This window comes from Andrena cerasifolii, chromosome 4, assembly GCF_050908995.1.
Source record: "Andrena cerasifolii isolate SP2316 chromosome 4, iyAndCera1_principal, whole genome shotgun sequence".
NCBI lineage: Eukaryota > Metazoa > Arthropoda > Insecta > Hymenoptera > Andrenidae > Andrena > Andrena cerasifolii.
In genome coordinates this window covers 12,109,678-12,129,892 of record NC_135121.1, presented here as the reverse complement: position 1 = coordinate 12,129,892, position 20,215 = coordinate 12,109,678, and the positions used below count along the sequence as shown (strand labels likewise).

Genomic DNA, 20,215 nt, shown 5'->3' with positions numbered 1-20,215 from the left:
CGGCCGACGAGGAAATTTCCTCTGTAAGAGCACAAAAGGCATCGTTTAAGCAGTGCGCCGTGATTTTCTGTTTTCAGCCGAGGCAGGAATGGCAGTCGCGGCGGAAATGAAGCAGCCGGAAGAGAGGACGGCTGAGGAAAAAATGGCACTGCTGGGGAAACCGAAGCTGGGCGAGGTGGCCAAGGCGCAGATCAGGATCAAAGAGTCCAAGGAGTTCAAGAACACCGTGGACAAGCTGGTGCAGAGGGCGAACGCCTCCATACTGCTCGGTGAGCCGACCTCTTTCACTTATCGACAAACGAAAGGGACAAAACTCCCAGAAGCCTTTCAATCGCCCTTTCACCCTTCCGCGCGGTTCTCAAAGATGATGTACCTACAGTTTTAAATTCTCCACGCGGAAACTCACTTCTACCACTGTTCCGAGATGTCAGAATTCTGAATGCTTTGTACTCCCACTGCTATCTACGACGGCGGGAGAAGCGTGTAAGCCTGCTCGAGGCACGAGCCCATTTTTTTATGTAACCTGGTAATCGTTTATCTGCCACCCTTATCTCTTAACGCCGCCCTGGATATCCCATCTTCCCCTTAATCTCCGACATTTTATGATCCTAAGCGTCCCTTGCCTCCGCGCTCCGCGAATCCCAGTGGGTATTAACGTTCGAGAACTGTGAGTGGAAACCCTCCCCTTATTGCGCCACTCGAGCGTACATTTGCCCGTGAATGGGGTTTGATTAAAACGAGACACATTAAGAAACCACTGACCTACTGGTGTCACAAGCGGTAAAGGGAGCAATTGGAAGCGTACTGGAAAATGTGCTCGACGGAATACAATTAACGAAGGAAATAAAAGATCTGTCTCCGCGCTCCCTTCTTGTTCAGAGTGGTGCACTTGTGTCGTTGAAATTGTCAGCGATATCCAAAACTGTTCCGAATAAAGCTCGGAGAGCAACGAGGGGCGACTCTTGCAACTGTAGCGGAACACGGTTTACAGGATATCGGACATAAAGAAAGTAAAAAGCTTGTAGTAATTGAGGATAAGCGTAAAAACTTTTCTGCGGTTTTTAAAAGTTCACCACCGGGTGATGGTTTAATTATAAAGTAATTTTAGAAGTGTGTGTATAGACTCAAGCAGCTTGGAAGTAGAGAGTTTATCGCGATTAATAACGTTTAAGGGGTTACATACCTTTGAGAGGTCGGGAAATAGGGCTATTTTTATGAATTTTTTTCATATAAGAAAACGTTATATTTAAAAATCAGGACATACACAGTTTTGTGTATAAATTAAGCTGTATTCTCTGTAAAAAAAATCATAAAAATAACTCTACTTTCCAACCTGTCGAAGGTGTATAACCCCTTAACGGGGTGTTCTGGTCCAGCGCGCGAGATTCATGACCATATTTCAGAATTTTGTATGGGCAATAAAAGTAAGTGTACTGCACAAAGTTTTTCCTAAAATCTTAATCGTCCTTCAAAGTACATTTACAAATTTTTTGACGACAAAAAAATTTGTATATATAGTTTAAAGGACGATTCAGATTTTAGGAGAAACTTTGTGTAGTACACTTATTTTTATTACCCGTAAAAAATTCTGAAAAATACTCTTGAAACTCGCGCGCTACACCAGAATACCCCCTTAAGTTAGAAATCACAAACTCCACCTCTGGAAAGTTAACACCTTTCAGAGTTAGAAAAATATAAAGGTGCACAATACCAGCTTGCTACTAACGTGTCTACTTAAATACCTCGTTCCACCCTGGCAAGCTTCTTGTTAATTAAACCAGCAACCCTTCAAGGCTTGAATTTCAACCCCTAAAGAATTCCCGCGTTGCGTGCTCTCTCGAGGGAGGAGAATTTTTATCAATCCTCCATCTAGTCACCATCTGAAGGATCAGCCGCGCACAAAGGCCCGACTGTTGGAGGTAAACTGGAATTCGCGTGGAGCCCGGTGAAACCCGCGGCCGAAATATTCAGCAGGATCGAAAGTTGGTAGGAATCCCTCGGTGGCCCCCGTAAATCGGCTTGCTTCGGGAAGAAGCGTGCTCCATTACGCCGCGGCTCCTTTTGTTCGACGGCCCGTTTTGCATTTCACGTTTCGCCGTGGTCTTTTGTGAGCGGAAATCGCCCCGTTCCCGGGGACACGCCTTCTTCCCGCCGCCTACGCTCCGACAAAGCGCTCCCGATCTTTCTGCTCGTCGTCGCCCTGTTCGCGGGTCCTCGCCTCCTCGAGGTATCGAGATACTATAGGCGTTTCCTCGGCTGCCGATAGAATTCACAGCAGAGTAACACGAAGGGAGACAAGGAGTTAATGGGTTCTGCTTCGATCGCGAGTCGACGCAGAAGGACTTTGGAACACTGCTCGACCACGACGATGGCAGCTTGATCCTTTTACGTATCGAAGGGTCGATTGATTTATTGGCGGGCAATATGTCCGTCCTGCCAGGGGACATCTTCGTTAATTGAGCACGACAGTCTGGTCCAATCTCGTGACTAGGATTTTCCTCCGGCGTGACGTAGACCTTCGTGTTCGATCTAACGAGCAATCGTCCAGGGTTCCGAAGATCTAAGGGTTGGGAGTCTTGAAGGGTCGACGAGGTGATAAGGGAAACGCGCGGTAGCTTGTCCACAAACCGTGACGAATATTTCAGGAATATCTTACCACCGCGGTCAGCCTGTTACCATCAACGAAGTTCAACAAATTAGCCAGCCTCGGCTGCTCCGCGACCGCCATGTTTCTCGGTATTTACATAATCAAATGCAATTTTCAAGGTAGAGTCACATGCATGCGTGTAACGCGGTCGTAAAGCAGGGTCGGGATTAAAATGAAACTTAAACGAAGCTTCATTTAAATCTGACTCCATTTGAATTTAGATTCGAATTCAAATTTCGTTCCGCAACCCTCCGGAACCGGCTCGCGAGACGCAAGGTGGGTCTATGGAAATGGGGATTCCATCTGGCGGCTGTTGGTCGTGCTAGTTTTTCTAGAGTGTGGCTGGTTTACCTTCGACTATCGACGAGCATCGGCGAAACGGGCATCGAGGAAGGAATCCCTCTGACGAGCTCGTTACGCGACAGCCACCACCCACCCCCGGCGCGGCTCGCAAATTCGATTACGTGCTCGTAATTGAAGAAGGCCGGGTACAAGGTCTGCGAAACGTGCGCGCCCCGTTTAAAGCGACGTACCAGATGGCCGGTGGAATAAACCCCGTAGGAATGAGCAACAGACTCGATTACGGTAGCGATAAATTGCTGGACGATGGACTAGGCGGTTGATAAACTGAGGAGCTAGCTCAAGCTACCCCTAGATCACTCAACTCCTCCCCAGACGCGGCATTTTGTACGGTGATCACTTTCGACTTCAAAGTCTAGATTCGTCGATCTTGTTTATTACTCTGCGCGGAATAATGATGAGTGGCGCACCCAGAGTGAGGGCCAAGGGGCTCTGGCACCCCCCAAAGAAGGGGCTTTGTAAAAAGAAAAGAAAACTGGATTTTAGTCTTTAAGCGGTCCACCTACTTTGACGGCCTGAAAAGGAGCGCGTTATTTGGGATTTTTTTAAGACAAACCCTCAAATTATATTAATTGAAAACTTAGTGCCTATATTTGTACATATTTAGGTAACATTTAAAAAAAAATTAATTAAGAAAACGGTATCTGAAAGTTGAAATGCATTTTTCTCAAAACGATGTTTTTCGAATTTGTTAGCACGATATATCAAAAACCAATCACCCGATTTACTTCAAACTTGACATATATCTTCAGTAGATGCCCCATTCTCGCTGGTAACAAAACTAAGTGGGTTATTGCAAAATTAGACTTTTCCGACTTTAAAAACTAGTCAATCTTTTTGCAGAAATCGATATCTGTTTTAAACGCTGCCGTTTTTTTTTTAATTTTTAATTTTCAGTATTTTTGTCATTTAATATAGTTCGAGCGATAGCCACACTCATACGGATTACACAAATTTTTAAATTTTCTATTTCAGACAACTACAACGGCTGATTTTATGCTGTTAACAATGCGCGTGTGATTTTTGTAAGGCGCTCTATTTGAAGCACTATAACTCCGGATATAACCACTATTTTTGCATACAATTTTTTTCTTCATATTCCCTAGAGCTTGACAAATGAAGCCACAAAGCTGGAAGTAAATATACCGACTGGTTTTATTTTAAAAAATTCCACAAGTTCGCGTCATTTTTCGTCCGCCAAGGTAGGGAGACCCCTTAAATAAATTTGTATAATCACCTGATGAATTTTACTAAATTTGCATTAAATGAAATTGCATTACATAAATTCTTCTAAAAAATATTCTTATCCCTTCAACTCGGCTCCCCGAAGATTAAACCCTGAGTGCGCCGCTGATGATGACAGACGTTGGAAATTTATTGAAGAGCTCTGACAGATTTTACTTTATTTGATATTTTAAATTGAGACCAGAAAATAAGAGCAGTGAGAAATATTTATAAACGGAAATGGTAGCTTGTCGTTCTCTTCATATCGCGAAGTCACTTTTCACGCACAAATCAAATTTCTACATTTATTGGGAGAGCCATCGACGTCTGCAGCGAATTTGTTTGCAGTCGTATCGAAATCACCTCGCAAACAGTATCAGGTGGATAGGCAAACTTGCCTCGTAACGATTCCGAGCCGCGACGCAGCGGCGCACTCGGTGCAGCGCTAACGATATCGGGAGAAGTTGCCAGTACTGCTTTAAATGTAAATCCCCGAGTATCTTTCACGTGTGGGCACGGTTCAATGTTTCCTGCCCGGAATCTGTTTAGTGATTTCGAGGAAGACCGCCTGGATCGTCTGGATATCGGGCTGGAATTCCACTTGGCCCTTGAGAAGACTACGTTACTTGGAAAGTGAAAAGCGAGGCGATTGGTTTTATCCAACTGGGCAACTGTCATGTCCTTCGAAACTCGACGCGACCGAATAATATGTTCCCATAATAATAATAATAACACGTCTTTATTACATTCTCAAAAACACAAAGAGAAGTAACGGGTGAGACTCAGCAATTTGCTGTCTTTAAGTCCAACCCGAAGACTGATGGCAAAGTGCAATAATAATTAAAAGAGAACATTAATGCAATAAGTTATAAAACAAAATACAAACATTCAAACTGGAAAATGCAAAATACAAAAACCAAACAAAAACAAACGTATTACGGTAGGCACGTTCAACTTTACCCTGTCTTTTCTATCCCTACCTGATATCTCCTCATATCGCAAGTCGATGTGACGAAGTATAGTGCCTATCCGAGATATAGTGACTTATGTGCAAAGTCCCTCAGCGGGGTCTTACCCGACACCCTGCTGGGTACTGGCGGCTAAACGTGCCCCCCTACTACCTCTTGCAGGACTGTATTTAGAGAAGACCAGGGCAAAACCGGGGCCCTAACAGAAAATAAAACAGAAATTCAAGATACGGTTTATCATTATTAAAAGACATCAATTAAGCTTTGTTACTGGCTATTAAAAATTGTCTCATATTAAATACAAATACATTTTGGTAAGGTATATGTACTGCATTAGAACAGTAGTGGAGAATTTACGAATCAATATAATAATTAATCAAAGCTTAATTGATGTCTTTTAATAATCATAAACCGTGTCTTCAGTTTCTGTTTTATTTTCTGTTAGGGCCCCGGTTTTGTCCTGTAAGAGGTAGTACGCCGAGGGACTTCACACCTAAGTCACTATATCTCGAATAGGTACTATACTTAAAGGATTCTCAGAGTTGAACAATGCTATTAGCCCGCACACCAGCTGGCAGTAGAAACGCAGGATTATGGGACGGCAGAGGGTGCTTCTAGTGTACCTCGAGTCGATAGAGCGTCTTCGCTGCTTGGAATTCAGATTAGACGTGCGATGTGGAAACTTAAAGTCATTCATTCATCGTCCCTGCTCCGCCACGAAAGGTGTACGTTCCTCCGGCAGAAATTCTCCCGAACGATCGAGTTACCCACCGGAAGGATCCCCTTCTATCGAGCTTGAATGACGCTCTTTTCGGATGAAGCTCGACTAATTTCGAAGACGAAGCGTTTCCAGAGGGGAAACAATATAATAAGGTCGCGTTATAACAGCGTTTCCGGGAACGCGCCTTCTGGGACATCAGCGCCGGTCCCAGCGTCGTTCAAACTTATATTCCGCCGCCCCTTTGAGAACTTTCCCTCTCGGCAGAGGCAAGTGGCCCTTTGTAATGCACACGGAACGATCTTTGTTCCAACCGAACCAATTCGCGGGGGAAAAAAGAAGTCCCTCGAAGAAGGCCTTTGTGTCCCTGCGCCTGCCCTCGAGCAACTTAATTTCCAAGTTCCGCGAGAGAAGCTGTCGCACGAACGCGTTGAATTAAACTGCTGCGGGGGTGGAAATGAAACGGCGACTCTCAGTTTAGTGGCAAACAAATTCGCAGTCTATATTAATTGAATTGGAATCTTCGCTGAAAGATATTTCGTGGGCAGAGGAGGGTAGAGTGCTGGTCCTCGTACAGATTGGATCCTCGGGAGGGAGGACTGCGATGAATAATACAGCTCCCGAGTTTCTTGAGTAGCTCAGGCAGAGCTACGACATTTATTGGCACCGGATAGATAGAGAATTGGAGATTGTGACGTTGCGCGTGGCCTGTCTCTGTCCCGGTTATTGGAAGAATAGAATTCTGCTTACGAACGAACGGAAAAACTTCTCCCTACGCTGGTACCTTCTAGTGAAACGAACCAGTAAATCTTCCCAGAAGAGAGGCAAGATTGCCTCGCGCAGGGTTCCGCAAGAACCACTGACCCACACACGCGCGAGACTTCTGCGCGACCCTTTCTTCGGGCCCCGCTTCAGTTTCATCATCCCGCGATGTCGCGTGCTTCCCTCGGAACCCTCTGACATCTAAGCGCCCCGCTGAATATCGCTTTTTACAGTTCGTACGCGAAATTATCACGAGGGTAAGCGAGGTTCTGGAACATCGCCGGGGCCACGAGTTAACAGAGACGGGCCAATAAAAGTTTTACGCCGAGGTCGGCAAAGGGTGGCCGTAAAACTATTTAACTTCCAAAGCTCCTCGTTAGTTCCTTCCCGAGGAATTATCCCTCGGAGGGTGGAATCATAGCGTCTCGGCGATAAGCTGCTCCAAGACGTTTTAAGAGTTTCAGTGATCATCGATTCTTATGTTCCGTTAGGTGGAAGTTGGGTCGCGAGTTACTAGCAGTGGAAGTGTGTAGTAACTCTTGTGTAAGGAGATGAGAAGAATTAATGGTATTTTACCGTCGATGTCGTAGCTCCTGAAATTTTCAGCCCTCGCTGTATTCCTTAAATGGAACCAGACGTTTTACGAAGCAGTAACTTCCATCGTTATCGATCCACGAAAATGTGAGTTGATTGAAAGTAGATTTGTGGCGAGTAGAGGGGATTGATCGAATTAATCGCGACACCGGTGAATTCTGCAACCGCCGTGGAAGACACTGTTGAGGAAGAGGAGCTAGGATCGCGTTCGAAGCGTTTGCATCCCGTTCGAGCGCTCAAAGCGCGGTGTCGAGGTGATTTATGACCCCGTCGAACAAGAAACTTTACAACAGACGGTAACTCCGAGATCGTGGCTAGGCAAAAAGCTCCCAAGGTTCATCGAGGTCCCAGCTACCCCCAAATCCCTTTCTTGCTTCGAAACCCAACGCAGCCTTCTGTTTGCTGGGAATTTTGCGCCGGTCGTTGAGGTTTCCCCCATAGGAGCCTGAATAATCAATTTGTGGTGGAGGCTATGGACTGTGATCCTCTTATCAAAGTACTGCGAACTCTGACTGTGTTTTTGGGGAGTTAACCCTCGTAAATGCATCGCATTAACGTTAATTTTATAACGCAGTTATTATACTAGAGTCGCTTGATGCAAATGCAAGCTTGGAACTTAACTGTAATTAAGCTGATAATTAAACTGAGTCCCCTCGATTTTATTCCACATCAAGTCCACGGGAGCGCGAGACTCACGAGCTATCTTTCCACAGGCACCAGCTCCTGGAAGGAGCAGTTCACGGAAGCGTTGACCGTGAGCGGCGGCGACGACGACGACGGCGAAGGTGCTGGCGAGGCATCCGCGCCATCCACCATGGACTATCTCATGCACTCCGTCACGATATTCTGGAAGGTGCTGTTCGCGTTCGTCCCACCGACGGGTAAGTCGCTCTATCCAGCCCCGCGGGAAGAACACACCCTGCCTCGGTATTCGAGAAAAGCTGGGTGAAGCTGCTACCTCGCTGCATCTGGCACGCGTGAGTTATGCTTGCGAACGCGCGTGGGATAGGCCCCATTCGTTCTCGGGCGAAGCTTGCGCGCCAAGTGTCCCGTGAAATACCTCGGTACCCTTGCGACGCGATACTCCTTCGGTGATATGATATTCTCGAGGCGACGTGGGAATAAAGAAATTCTGACAGACCGGAGGGCAAATTCGAGAAATTCCTTTCCCTTCTAAATTATCAGAAATTCGAAACCTGGTTAAGTTACGAAGCTTCGCGGGATCAGCTACGATTGGCGAGGGCTTCTACCCCTCGTTGTGAGAACGTTACCGCATTACCCCCGCGGTAAGATATTCAGACGCGAAATGGCCAAAGCTCCACGGAATAACTGTACGAAGGTGTGGCCAGCGATTTTTCATTGTCTCGCGGAAGAATCTGCAGGATTTCGCTGCCCGTAAGCACCGACACACATTCCTCTCACGGAAGGATCTTCCTGTGGGCTTTGCTGCAGACAGGTAGCGAGTTTCCAGGACGTGTGGAGCGTCGAGGAACGCTCGACCTGGCTGGGGGAAGACTTTTATTGCAAGAAAGGCTCCCTCGGGAAATGGAAATCGAGGGTTCCCCGCGGGGGGTGTTTGTCCTTTAAATTCGCGCTTCGGTACGTCCTCCGCACCGTATCCTTCGTTTCCTCCCCTTAATTCACACATTTCGCGCTTGTTAATACCGATCTTCCACGAATTCCGCCTCAACGAGCCCGCAAACTTCCGCTACCGGCCACATCGCGTATTCCCAATATTTTATTCATTGTCGCGAAGATAGGTTTTCCAAGTTGCTTCTCCGTCGGCGCGAGGACCGAAGAACTGCCGTTACGACCGAGGGGAAAACGCTGGCAAGCTTTCCGCAGGATGTTTATGCCCGCCTGATATCGAAGACGCGAGTTTACTCGGAGAAAATGGCTGTTTACTGTTCCGACCGAGGAGCGACGGTTTCCACGGGAAATCAACCCCGCCTGGTCTCGTCGTAGAAACTTGGGAATTTCCAGCAACACATTTCGGTGTGGCGGTTTCTGTACCTTTTAAGGGAGACTCGAAGACTTTGCGGGGACCTGAAGGAAACACTTTTTGATAGGGAGTATAGAGACTTCCACTTTCTGGGATGTTTTTCCAGACTAATTTCTAGGGGAGTTTGTACAGATTCAATTTGATTCGTGTACCGTGTTGTCGCGATCGAGATTAAGGGGTCATTCCGGTTCGCGCTGAAAGATTCAGCGATTTTCAAGAATTTATTGCGACGCAAATAATTACAGTAAAGTGATAAAACTTTTTTCTAATTATTAAACTACATTTCTACCATAAATAACCCAAAAATCCAAACAGATTCTTGATCGGTATGTCTGTCGCTATCGCTCGGACGATAATTAGTAATTTATCTTCAATATTACCAAAATGGTGGGCAAAATGCAAAAAATGTTTTTCCGGTTTTTTACTTTTACTATTTTCGATTTTAAAAGTAGGTTAGACTAGATGAAAATACTTGGTTGTGGTCCCTGCGAGAGTCATAGGTGTGCAGAATAAACAGTAAAATTTATAAAGCAATCGATTCGGCAGATTTTGAGATTCTACCTGCACGTTGTGAAAAAATGACGTTTCGGGAAAAACGCGTTTAAAGTTTTCATCTATAGAGGCTGAGCATCTGCGCTCCCTACAAAATGCCTCTGTAGAAGCTTTAATATAAAAAAAAATCCCCTCACTCGGGAAGCCTCTCTGCCTGTAGAGGATACATGAATTTACTAGTATATAGCGCCAATAGTACCATTTTCACTGACGCCTCAAAGATATTTCACCTCAAAGTCAAATTGTGGGTCATTTCGAGCCAGTGTGACAACCGAAGGTTCAAAACCCGAGGAATGATAAATCGAGTGCAAGATACAGTGCATAGAGTGTTTTGCGACTCGATAAACGTCGCCTGACTGCTGGGAATTTCGCCTGTAAACAGTTGAAAAAGAGATGGGTAATGATGCAGCACTTCTGTTCCCAGCAGAACCTCCATCGGCCATAAAATCAATCCCCGGTGTCTCTACGTTCCAATAACGATAAAATACCCTATTCATTTCCATGGAACGCCGCTCGTCGTTCCACTTCCATCGCCGGGACCGTAAACACGGTCGGGGAGGTTCGAGGGGAGAGAAAAAAAGTTGTGAAATCCGAACGGAGAAAAACGGAGCGTAATTAATGCGCAAACACAATTTTCTCGTTTGGATTGGAAAAGCAGAAAGTGCTTCGCCATTGTTTCAGCCTGACATCCCGTGACCCGATAAAGAGGAGACTGTTTGCCCGATCAATGTTCCATATCGGCTAGTAACAAACGTTCGATTCGTTCGTTTTCCGAAAATGAACAAATCCCACGCAGGCTGAGCGTGAAACGCAGAAAAACGAGAGGGGGCATTGGGACTCCTCCTCTCGTCGCTGTTTTACAGTAGTAAAGAGTTCTAAAGCAAATTTGAGTTTCGGGAAGAGGGAAATCCAAATTTGAGTTTGGTTCAGAGTGGTTCGATAGACGTTCATAGTGATTTAATAGACGGTCAGAGTGGCGCGTCTATCGAACCAAACTAAAATTGGGATTTCCTCCTCCCCGAAACTCAAATTTCATTTAGAACTCTCTTTACTATATACCACTTTTCACACTTTTACGGAGGAACGAAAGTCTGCGATGAATTGCTGCGATAGCCGAGGGTGTCAAGGTTCGCCCGGCACTCGGTCCGCAATAATAATTCCCGGGAAATTGCAGTCGCTTGCCACGAATATGGTGTACTTGTCGTTACTCCGCTGTAAACCTGTCGAACCCGCTTCAAATCGATAATGCTCGACATGCTCGTGACAAGAAAGAACCTATACACTTTCGCCTCTCCGCTCCACTCTCTGTGTCCAATCCCATTAGTCAACACCGTTGTCTGTTTTCGATCCGGCTAGATCCTCCGCCGAGGACTCGTTAATTAGATTTCATCCAAGCGACGCTGCGAGTTCAGAGCGGTTAAAACTATTCAAAAGAAGACGCTCGAACCACTGCCGTTAGAGAAGCGAGGGAGATCTGCCCTCCTCGAGGCTTTTCAAATTTTCATCCAGCGAGTAGAGCCAGCAGGCCCTGAAGCGTGGAAGATGCTTCGCGACGGAGAGCGGAGCAACGGGTTATAAAATTAACGTCTCGGATCGCGCGATGGAAAACGCAGCCATAAAAACAACCCCCGAGGAGGGAATACAAATTTCTCAGCCGCTGTCGAGCTTGAGCTTACATCAAGCTTACAGGGTAACTACGGAGTCGCCTCGAGGGAATCTTTGACCGCTTTTATTCCGCTTCCTCCCGGGTACCATTTCTGAACGAAAAGGAAGCAGCGAAGCTTGTATCGAGAAACTACTTTCGGAGCCTCGCCGTATCGGCTGGACAAGTGGTGTCCGTGAGAGATATTTCAGCAACTGTTACCCCAGAAGGGATGGATAACGATAAAAAACGCAACGGCGGGCTGTGATATCGCGGAAGAATGCTTCAGCCGAATCTGAAGAGCCCCCGGAGGCGGGGATTATACAGTGGTGGTTTTCGATCGAGACTCGACCGTGCCGGGTCGACAGCCACTCGACGAGAGCCCGCAAGGGTGAAGTGTGCTCCTGACACGCCCTCGAGGTAATAATTCGCGCCTGTTTGCGGCCTTACGTGCAAATTTCCCCACCCGCCGCCCTCTGATCGTTCGCAGGCAATTCCTCTGTTTTGGCAATGTATCAGGGGTAGTCGGCATCGACTGTCGGCGCTCCACGAACTTTTCTCCGCTGGCAGCGACGGAGAAGAGTTGCAGGGATAATGTTCCCTGCAACGTGGGAACGCCCCTGCGAGGACGATGCCTCGAGTGGCATTTATCGATCGCACTGTCGAGGATCTTTGGGGAGATAAGAGTCACAGTCGAGATAACAGCAACGCGTATCTGATAGAAGGGAAGCTCGAGAGTAATGGGTTGCACACCCCCATGTTTTTTTACACTGCTCGAGCATTGGAAATGGTGGAGGTGGAAAGCGGGGAGGAGCGAACTGATTTGGCTGACTTTCTGCGTTATTCCATCACACTCGATCAATATCTCGATACTTTAATCAGATTGCAGGCGATAGGGAGCGTTACTCTTGATGAGGACGGAGACTGTCGAAATTAGGATGGAACGATAAATCAACGTGGGGGGATGAAGACAACAGGGTCCTTCAATACTGCAACCGCGCCTCTGGTCGATGACTCGCGGAAAAAATGATACGTCCACCGTGTCTCGTGATTAACGTGATAGATCACGGATGCCGGGGCCATCGATCAGCGCGAATGAAGATTGACTGGAACAAGGAGCATGTTCCGTAGCGTTTCCAACGTCGAGGAGACTGGTCTCTGGAATCTAGGGTTTCCTTTTGATTTATCAATCGAGAACAACACTTTCTTTAATTACAAACTGATTACTCTAAAGCACGTTGAAGATTGCCAGGTCGAAGGAGCACAAAGTACCTCCGAGCAGAAAAGCAAAGAGTCCTTTGAAACAAATTTAAGAGTAGGTAGGCAGTGTTTCTGAGAATGGTGAGCTTTATCTCCGAGTAAGTAGCTCCTAACTAGCAGGAAGAAAGAGTCACGAGGATCTCCACGAGCTCGAGGATATTATCCTGCAGGAGGGATCGGGGCTCCAGAGGGATTTGTGGTTCTCTCGTTGCCTACTCGACGGATAACTTCAGCCTCTGCTGTCGGGCCACAAAATCGTCTGGAGGCTTCAGCCACCGCGTGTTTACACGCCAGACACGTCTTCCTGGCGATCTCTCGCTTGGGTAATTATCGTTCGTTCTTTTAACAACCCAGGTGCGGTCGAAACGAAGGTCGAACGTCAGGGGATCATCGTGGTATCGTAGCTAAGATGTTATACAGTTATACTAATGGTCAAAGCAAAGTTTAAAAAAGTGAGATAGTTCCATTCGAAGGAATTATATCTTCAATTTTATATCTCATAGATTGAGGGAGTGGTAAAATAGTGATACTAACATAATACTTAAGGCGTACATAGCCTTATTTAATCTTCGAATAAAAATTTCGAATAAAATGAAGTTAGGTATTCAAGACTAACGAATAATTTTATATTCAGATGAAAAATTTCTTCGAATAATGCCCAACTCTGGGAGCCCGTGCCTGGGTCAATTTAGACCCACAGTGCCTATTCTACTGTAGCTACTTATTTTCGATGACGTTATTTTCCTGGAAGCGATTAATTTCTTCGATTTTTGAGAGATTTCCTATTACTATTACTTTTGAATCCTCACTATGCTCTGGATTTCTGTACTTACTCCCTCTCGCTTCTCGCCATTCTCCCTTCTTCTCTTTCTCAGCTCAAGTCTTATAGCAGTTATGGTGAGCCTCGCCTATTTACTCACTCTTATTCCTTTTTTCTTCTTTTTTGTACATTAATTACTTCTGTTATATTTTCTTTTCTCTCAGCGTAATAAATACCTTTTAGCATTACTATTATTATTATTATTATATAAAATACCCAGATACTGCCAGCCAAGGATGAAGTTTATAGTTATTCATTGATATAAAAATATGAGTTTCGACTTTCCTTTGACCGCCACAGACGACTGAAACTTGCGAGAATACTACCGCCGCAAGAGTCTGTCGCGCGAAAAAGTATCGCAAATATGGATTTCCGCGGTGGCCTCAACTACTAACATAAATCCTGCCGTTTTGGTGGTGGCGGTCTCTGCAGGGGCGTCGAAAATTCCATTGCAAAAAGTTCCTCGAGCGTGCGCCGTCGCGGACGCAGCCGGCGGTGCGATGGAAATTCTAATTTCGTCCGGCGAGAAACAAATTACAGATCTATTTGGCTCGCGTCGCCGCTTCCTGTGCCGGCGACGGAATAATTCCTCATGCAAATATCTTCGGGTCGTGTATGCTCGCAATTACAATCAAGAAACCCGCCGGACACTCTTGCTGTCCGAATAAAAGTCGCCCGGCCGAGGATTATGAAAATTCAAACGAGCAATTAAACGGTGAATGGTGACCCTTCTTCTCTACCTTGGGTGCTCCATCTCTCCCGCGGAAGTGGAAGGAACGGTTTTGAAACATCCTACCCGCGTCGTTGTCCACCGCGAGCGACGACACTTTAATCCTCGTTACCATGTGCATACACGAGCGAAGATCAAGCGTTCTGTTTGCGAGCGCTGTAGACAAGACCCTCCCCAAAGGAAGCGAAGAATTGCACGGTTACAAACCACGCGATCAGCCAAACCTTGCCTCGATACAATATCAAGCGTGTTCGATGTTCGGCCGCGCAGAAAGGCGAGAAAGTAACAATCGCGGGGATGCCACGAGGCGTACGAACGAGCTTCCCATTTCTTGGCCAACAAACACCGTCGGTGGGAAAACAAGCGCGCTGAACGAAATTAGAACGGAGAGGAGGAAAGCTGGCATTGTGACGAAGAATTACGAGGGAGAACTGTGCGCCTACATGCCCGATTAAACTTGTTCCGGTAAACTACACTGGGTTCCCGTCGACGTGCAAATCTCCCGGGACACCTTACAGAACAGAAGACTCTACTTACTCTAGCTTTAACTGAGAACCACCAGGCACAGCCTGCGGGAGCTTAAGAATCTTCCAGAGCCGACACACGGCATTCTACGCGCGCTGACTATCAGCAAAGAATACTTTGAACCGTACCGATGCAGGACGCCCCTATCCTTGGCGTCTTATTAAACATTCAATCTCCCACAGCGTCGCCGGCGAGCGTCGATACTCCCTTCTGGTGTATGCAAAGGCCAGGGAGCCACTTAATAATCGTCGGAACGAAGGGACGTGGACGAGTTACGGGGCACGGGCGCAATAAAGGTGGAAAAAGGAAGCGTGATCTTCGAGGCGACCTGACTCCGTAAACTAAAACCGATTACGCCCGCGGGAGTAGCGTGGATACGATAAGGGGGTGCGCACGCGAGCGGGGCGGGACCAGGTGGCCCTGTAATATGCATGGAACGTTATATAAAGGAATATTAATAGACGGAGAGGAAAGTTCTTCGGAGACGCGTCGCAGCGGCGAGGGACGGGACCCTAGAGCGGCCATCGATTTCGTGGCTGGTTTTCTGATAATGGAGACACCGTGTCTGCAGCTTGACGCGCCGGACAACGTGGCTGCAGATTTCCAGCACCCTGCGTGGCGGATTGCGAAACAGCTACCTAACTCGCCCGTTACTCGCACCTCGCGCTGGACTTCATTAGCCATTCCGGGCTGCCTTATGATAAACCGGTGGATCGTAAAGCCTGGGAGAAGTGGGGGAAGGAAGGCCGCACAGATAACCCGCCTCCACTGATTAAATTCACCCTCGGGGGCGCCGCGAGCACGGCAACGGGCCTGTGTACTACAAATAATATTTACGCTTGTGCACTGGGTACGAGCTTCCGGGGAATTCAACAGCGTCTGTCGTGGACCTACTGTCTCGTCTGCGATATCACGGTTCGCACTACTTGTATTCGATTTAGATATGATTGTTCAGGGGTTATTGTGTTAGTAGAAGCGAAGCTTGCGCGTGTCCTTGACACTTTGCGAAGAGACACACAGGAAAAGATTTTTAAAGTCAAAACTTGTTTGTTATAGTTTTTCAATATTTTCCCCTTAGCCTGCAACACCTTAGCTTTGACATCGAAAAAGATTCTACCTTCTATCTTATTTATATCAAAGGTTCTACGATTTTGACAGCAAAAAGTGCCGCTCGTCTCACTGTGCGCCGCCTCTCCGATGTTAGGGGAGACCGGGGCTGGTAGGCTAGCTTTTCAGTGTTTGTTTTTTAATAAATTATGCGGACGAAATATCATTAAACCGGTTGGTATATTTAATGGGGCATAGATTTGACTATCTGATTAAATTATAAAAGTTGACTTAATGTGAGAATAATTAAGGTATTTTAATGTTTTTCTAACACCTTCCATGCTGGTCAACCAGCCTCATGATCGGGGTTGGTTGACTACAGGTTATAGTCAGTTAAGAAAATGTTATCAGCAACTTATCTCAGTTGTAATAAACTAACACAATGTCCCAAGAGTTGTTTCATTATATAATATTAATTATCTTTCGTTCATAATTTAATAATAAACTGAAATTTTTTTCAACTTAATCATAAATTATGATGTATTTATAACATAATGAAATTTAAATAAAAAATAAAAATCGCTTCCCGAATAACAAGATAACAATTTGAACCTTATTAACGTTATTAGTCAACCAGCTACGAACGATCATTTTGACTTTAATAATCTATATAACTTTCAATTATTTATGTATAAACACAAATACTACGGCAATAGATAGTCTAATCAACCAATTTTGAAATAATCCCTTAACATATTTATTCTACTATAACTATATAGGGCGTGAAAACAAAATCTCGAAGAAAAAATATTTACTTACGTAGTCAATTTTTCGATAAACGCTGATAACTGTAAAAAAACTTAGGAACTGGGTCCTCGACGATATCTTTCGATCGCGCCGCAGGCCGATCCCGGAACGCCGAATGCCTGCAACAATGATCCAGTCGATCCATCGAGGACTAACTGCTCCACGGATCGTGGAATCGTTGAGACTTGCAGCGTAAGGGAAATTACGCTCGCCGGCGAATGAAAACAACGAAAGGCGAAAGGGGCGGCGACGATCGCGACTGCTCGTTCATCAGAAACCAGGAAATTCGTATCGTCCCTGGGAACGGTGAGCAGTAATAATCCGCAGAGCACCGTCTACCATATCTTCCTATTACGAACTAGTATACAGCAATACCTCTCGACCGGTATTAGAGCCTAACCCGGCGAAATGAAATTTCCGCAGGTAATTTCCGCGCGGGCCGCAATCCCAGCAGCCTGGCCGGATATCGATCGACATTACCGAGCCGGCGTTCAGTTTTACACAGGCCTTTTTTCCTTCCCCTCCGCCGACGCTCGCACGACTGCCCTAGGAAACGGAATTACGTTTTTAATTGAGAAAAATAGCCCGCGTAATTACGATCCACCACCTTCCCTCCCGCGCCTAACACCCGGCAGTTGTTCGATTCATTCAGACCGTTCACGCGCACAATCGACCTCCCCCGCTTTCCTCTTTTACCCATGGCGATCCCCGCATCGTCTAGCAAATGCCAGCGTACGCAGCTGAAATGCGATGAAAACCCATAATTATGCACGTTCAGGGTGGTAAGGTGGAGTGAGGTCTTGTTTGTTAAGGGGTTACGCCACCCTGAGACGCTTAAAACAACACCAAATTAGACGATTTTTTTTATGATTGTTGTTTAAATAAATAGCCACAATTTTTTTTATATACCATAAGGCATGTAGAATAAAGGTTTTAACAAAGTTTTTTTCATTTATCTTCTAATTTCGTCCCAAAAAATTCTGAAACTTTCATACGATTTCCGGGCCTGTGGGGTAGCTTAATATGATTTCCCTCTCTCGTGATTTCCTAATAATCACGGAGGCTCTGCTTGCAAATCACGCGATGTGGACTCAACAGAGGGAGGGAAGTAAGGGAATAACAGAGGGAAAGAATCTTTAAGGGGTCGTATACTTGTGTACACGAGGCGTCCTCCAGTGTTTTCGAACGTTATTGCATGGTTATCACGTAACAGAGGCTGTGAACGAGGACAAATTGAATTTCCCGCCCCTTTCTACTACCGTGGATACGGCTGGGAAGGTGACGAGCCGTACGCGACAGTAAATTTCCTTTTATCCAGTGCTACACTTTTACGGCACAACAAAAATGACGTACAATCGATAGAGGGACTCTGGCTGCTGTTTCACTCGAAAAGCTGTTACAGGAAGCAGCTCCGCGTGGAATAAAACGAAATTAAATCCTCCTCGGTGAATATGACTCGCGCTGAATCCAGCCAGCTTCGCGAAACAAAGTTGTCAGGTAAATCTGCCGGAGCGAGGACGCGGGACGAATAGCGCGTCAGATAGGACAGGCGCGTCTGTCGGGCGTTTTATCGCGAATCTTTCAACGGGCGTCTGAAAGGATCGGATAGCGCCCCGCGTTGCAGGCGGCCGAAAAATAGGCCACCAGCACCGTGGAAATGTTAGCGCCTCCACCCCTCTGAATCTCGCGATAACGGGATGAACACGCGGAGATACGACGCGATAGACGTCTCCGCAGGGAAACTGAGATCCTCGTAACCAAATATACACCCCGTGAGCTGGGGGAGGATATCCCTTCATACAGAATTTTCTTTATACCCGCGGAAGGGCTTCCATCTCCGAGCTTACACCTACTTCAACAGATTCAACTTAATAATGCAAGCCCGAATTAGCGGGACTCTTCCAACGAAGTAAAAGAAGCTAGGGGATGCTTAAACTTTTACGAGATCGTGCTATTAATCGAGCTCGTTTATCAAAACCACCCAGTAATTAGAAAAACGAAGCAGCCGCTGTTTACCTCGTTAGATAAATTATTTAAAGGCTCTCGGTGCGCAGGCTGGCCAGCTTCCTACCCGAGTCCACACTGGCGGGTCCAGCGAGGTGCGGAGGATGGAGGAGGGTGGGAGAGAGAGATATGGGGATGGACAGAGAGATGCTTGGTCCATTGTGTAACATGCAATTAGCTTGGCGTTTACGTCTCGTGGTTCAGGAGTCTGGTACAATCCAGGCGCGAACATCCCCGTGTATCCCCGTGCAGGACACGGGGTTGCAGGCCTCGGCATATCCTGCCATTCCGACCTAGCTATTACCATTGCGTCCACTGCCGCCACTATAACTATTATCGCCCGCATACGTCGGCCGACACTGCTCTCGATATTGCCTATCGAGGCGAGACCGCCGGCCACCGTCGCGGATTCCTGCACGCAAACGAACGCGTGATGGAGACCCTGCTTCCTGCCTCGGCCATCCATCCTCCTGGATGGCAATTTCGGGGGTCGCGCGGGGAAACGGGGGGGATGATTAGTTGGTAATCTTATCTCTTTGAGAAACGGGGAAATGACGAAGAGGTTGAAGGGTCGAAGGCAGGGTTGCAGTAGTAAACAGAGGTCTTCCTTTGGTCTTCTATCAGCGTCGAAGTTTAGATTTGATATTCTCTTAGATATCGATATTTCCCAGTGCCATTTAGAAAGTTTCCCCCTCGACAATCGCTTCGCCTTTAAAAAAGAAAGACCAGGTGCGCGGGCGGAGCGTGAAGCGTTAAGAGGGTGTCGACTCTCGTTTCATCCGGAATTGAGCGAGCCGCGCAATCCGTGATTTCATCATTTCAGGGACTTTTAAATGCAAATATCCGGAAAGTGGAAAATGAGATTGGCCGCTATCTCGATGCTGCACACTTGTATTATACTTTATCCTCCATCGGGGAAGTTTAGCCTCTGGCAGCGTCCACTGCGCGCCCTCGTTCGAGCATTATCCCACGGCTTCGTAAAGTCCCACCCAGCTTTTTACCATTTTACCCGAAGATCCTGTCAATCATCGGCTCCGCTAAAGGAATGGTCTAACAGGTGGGAAAAATAATAATAATTCCTTATTGCACAGTAGATTTTAGAATAGAAAATATATAACAAAGCGAGAAAGAGAAAGAGGAAAAAAAAAGAATAGTTAGATTTGAATGGCACATATAACGCTAGAGGAGTGCAAAAGGCGAGGAACAGCTGTCAGCTGTTATTAACCTTACCATTTAAAGCTACTTAAAACTATAATCAACACAATAGAGTACACGAAAAGTAAATGTAGACAGCCGAATAACATAATCAAAAGTTAATAATTAATTGTTAATGCTGATTAGCAAAAAATAGTAGTCACTGCATGCTTGGAGGACGCGAAAGAGGTTACAGAGCGAATTTCATATAGTAGGGAGTTAAAGTAAAAGGCGGAACAGTAGGAAAAGAAGCCGTAAAATTTAGTGGAGTGACAGGAAGGAACGGAAAGGTAAAATTCATGTCGGGCAGAGATGTATTCAACGGGGTAAATAATGAATTGCTTCAGAGACTATGTAGT

The 20,215-nt window shown here is 46.3% G+C and overlaps 1 protein-coding gene across 3 annotated transcripts in view; it reads left to right on the top strand.

Moving 5' to 3' along the window:
- Window positions 1–20,215, top strand: part of Calx (sodium/calcium exchanger 3) — a 120,614-nt gene that overhangs the window by 68,896 nt on the left and 31,503 nt on the right. For 2 of the 3 annotated variants that reach the window (XR_013085254.1, XM_076811451.1), the window contains exons 4-5: window positions 78–269; window positions 7,987–8,154. Coding sequence is in view for 1 of the 3 variants with exons in the window: in XM_076811451.1 (XP_076667566.1) it covers window positions 78–269; window positions 7,987–8,154 (360 nt within the window). In the remaining 2 variants the exon portion in view is untranslated. The remainder of the gene's footprint in view (window positions 1–77; window positions 270–7,986; window positions 8,155–20,215) is intronic. The other variant, XR_013085255.1, reaches the window with a different exon arrangement.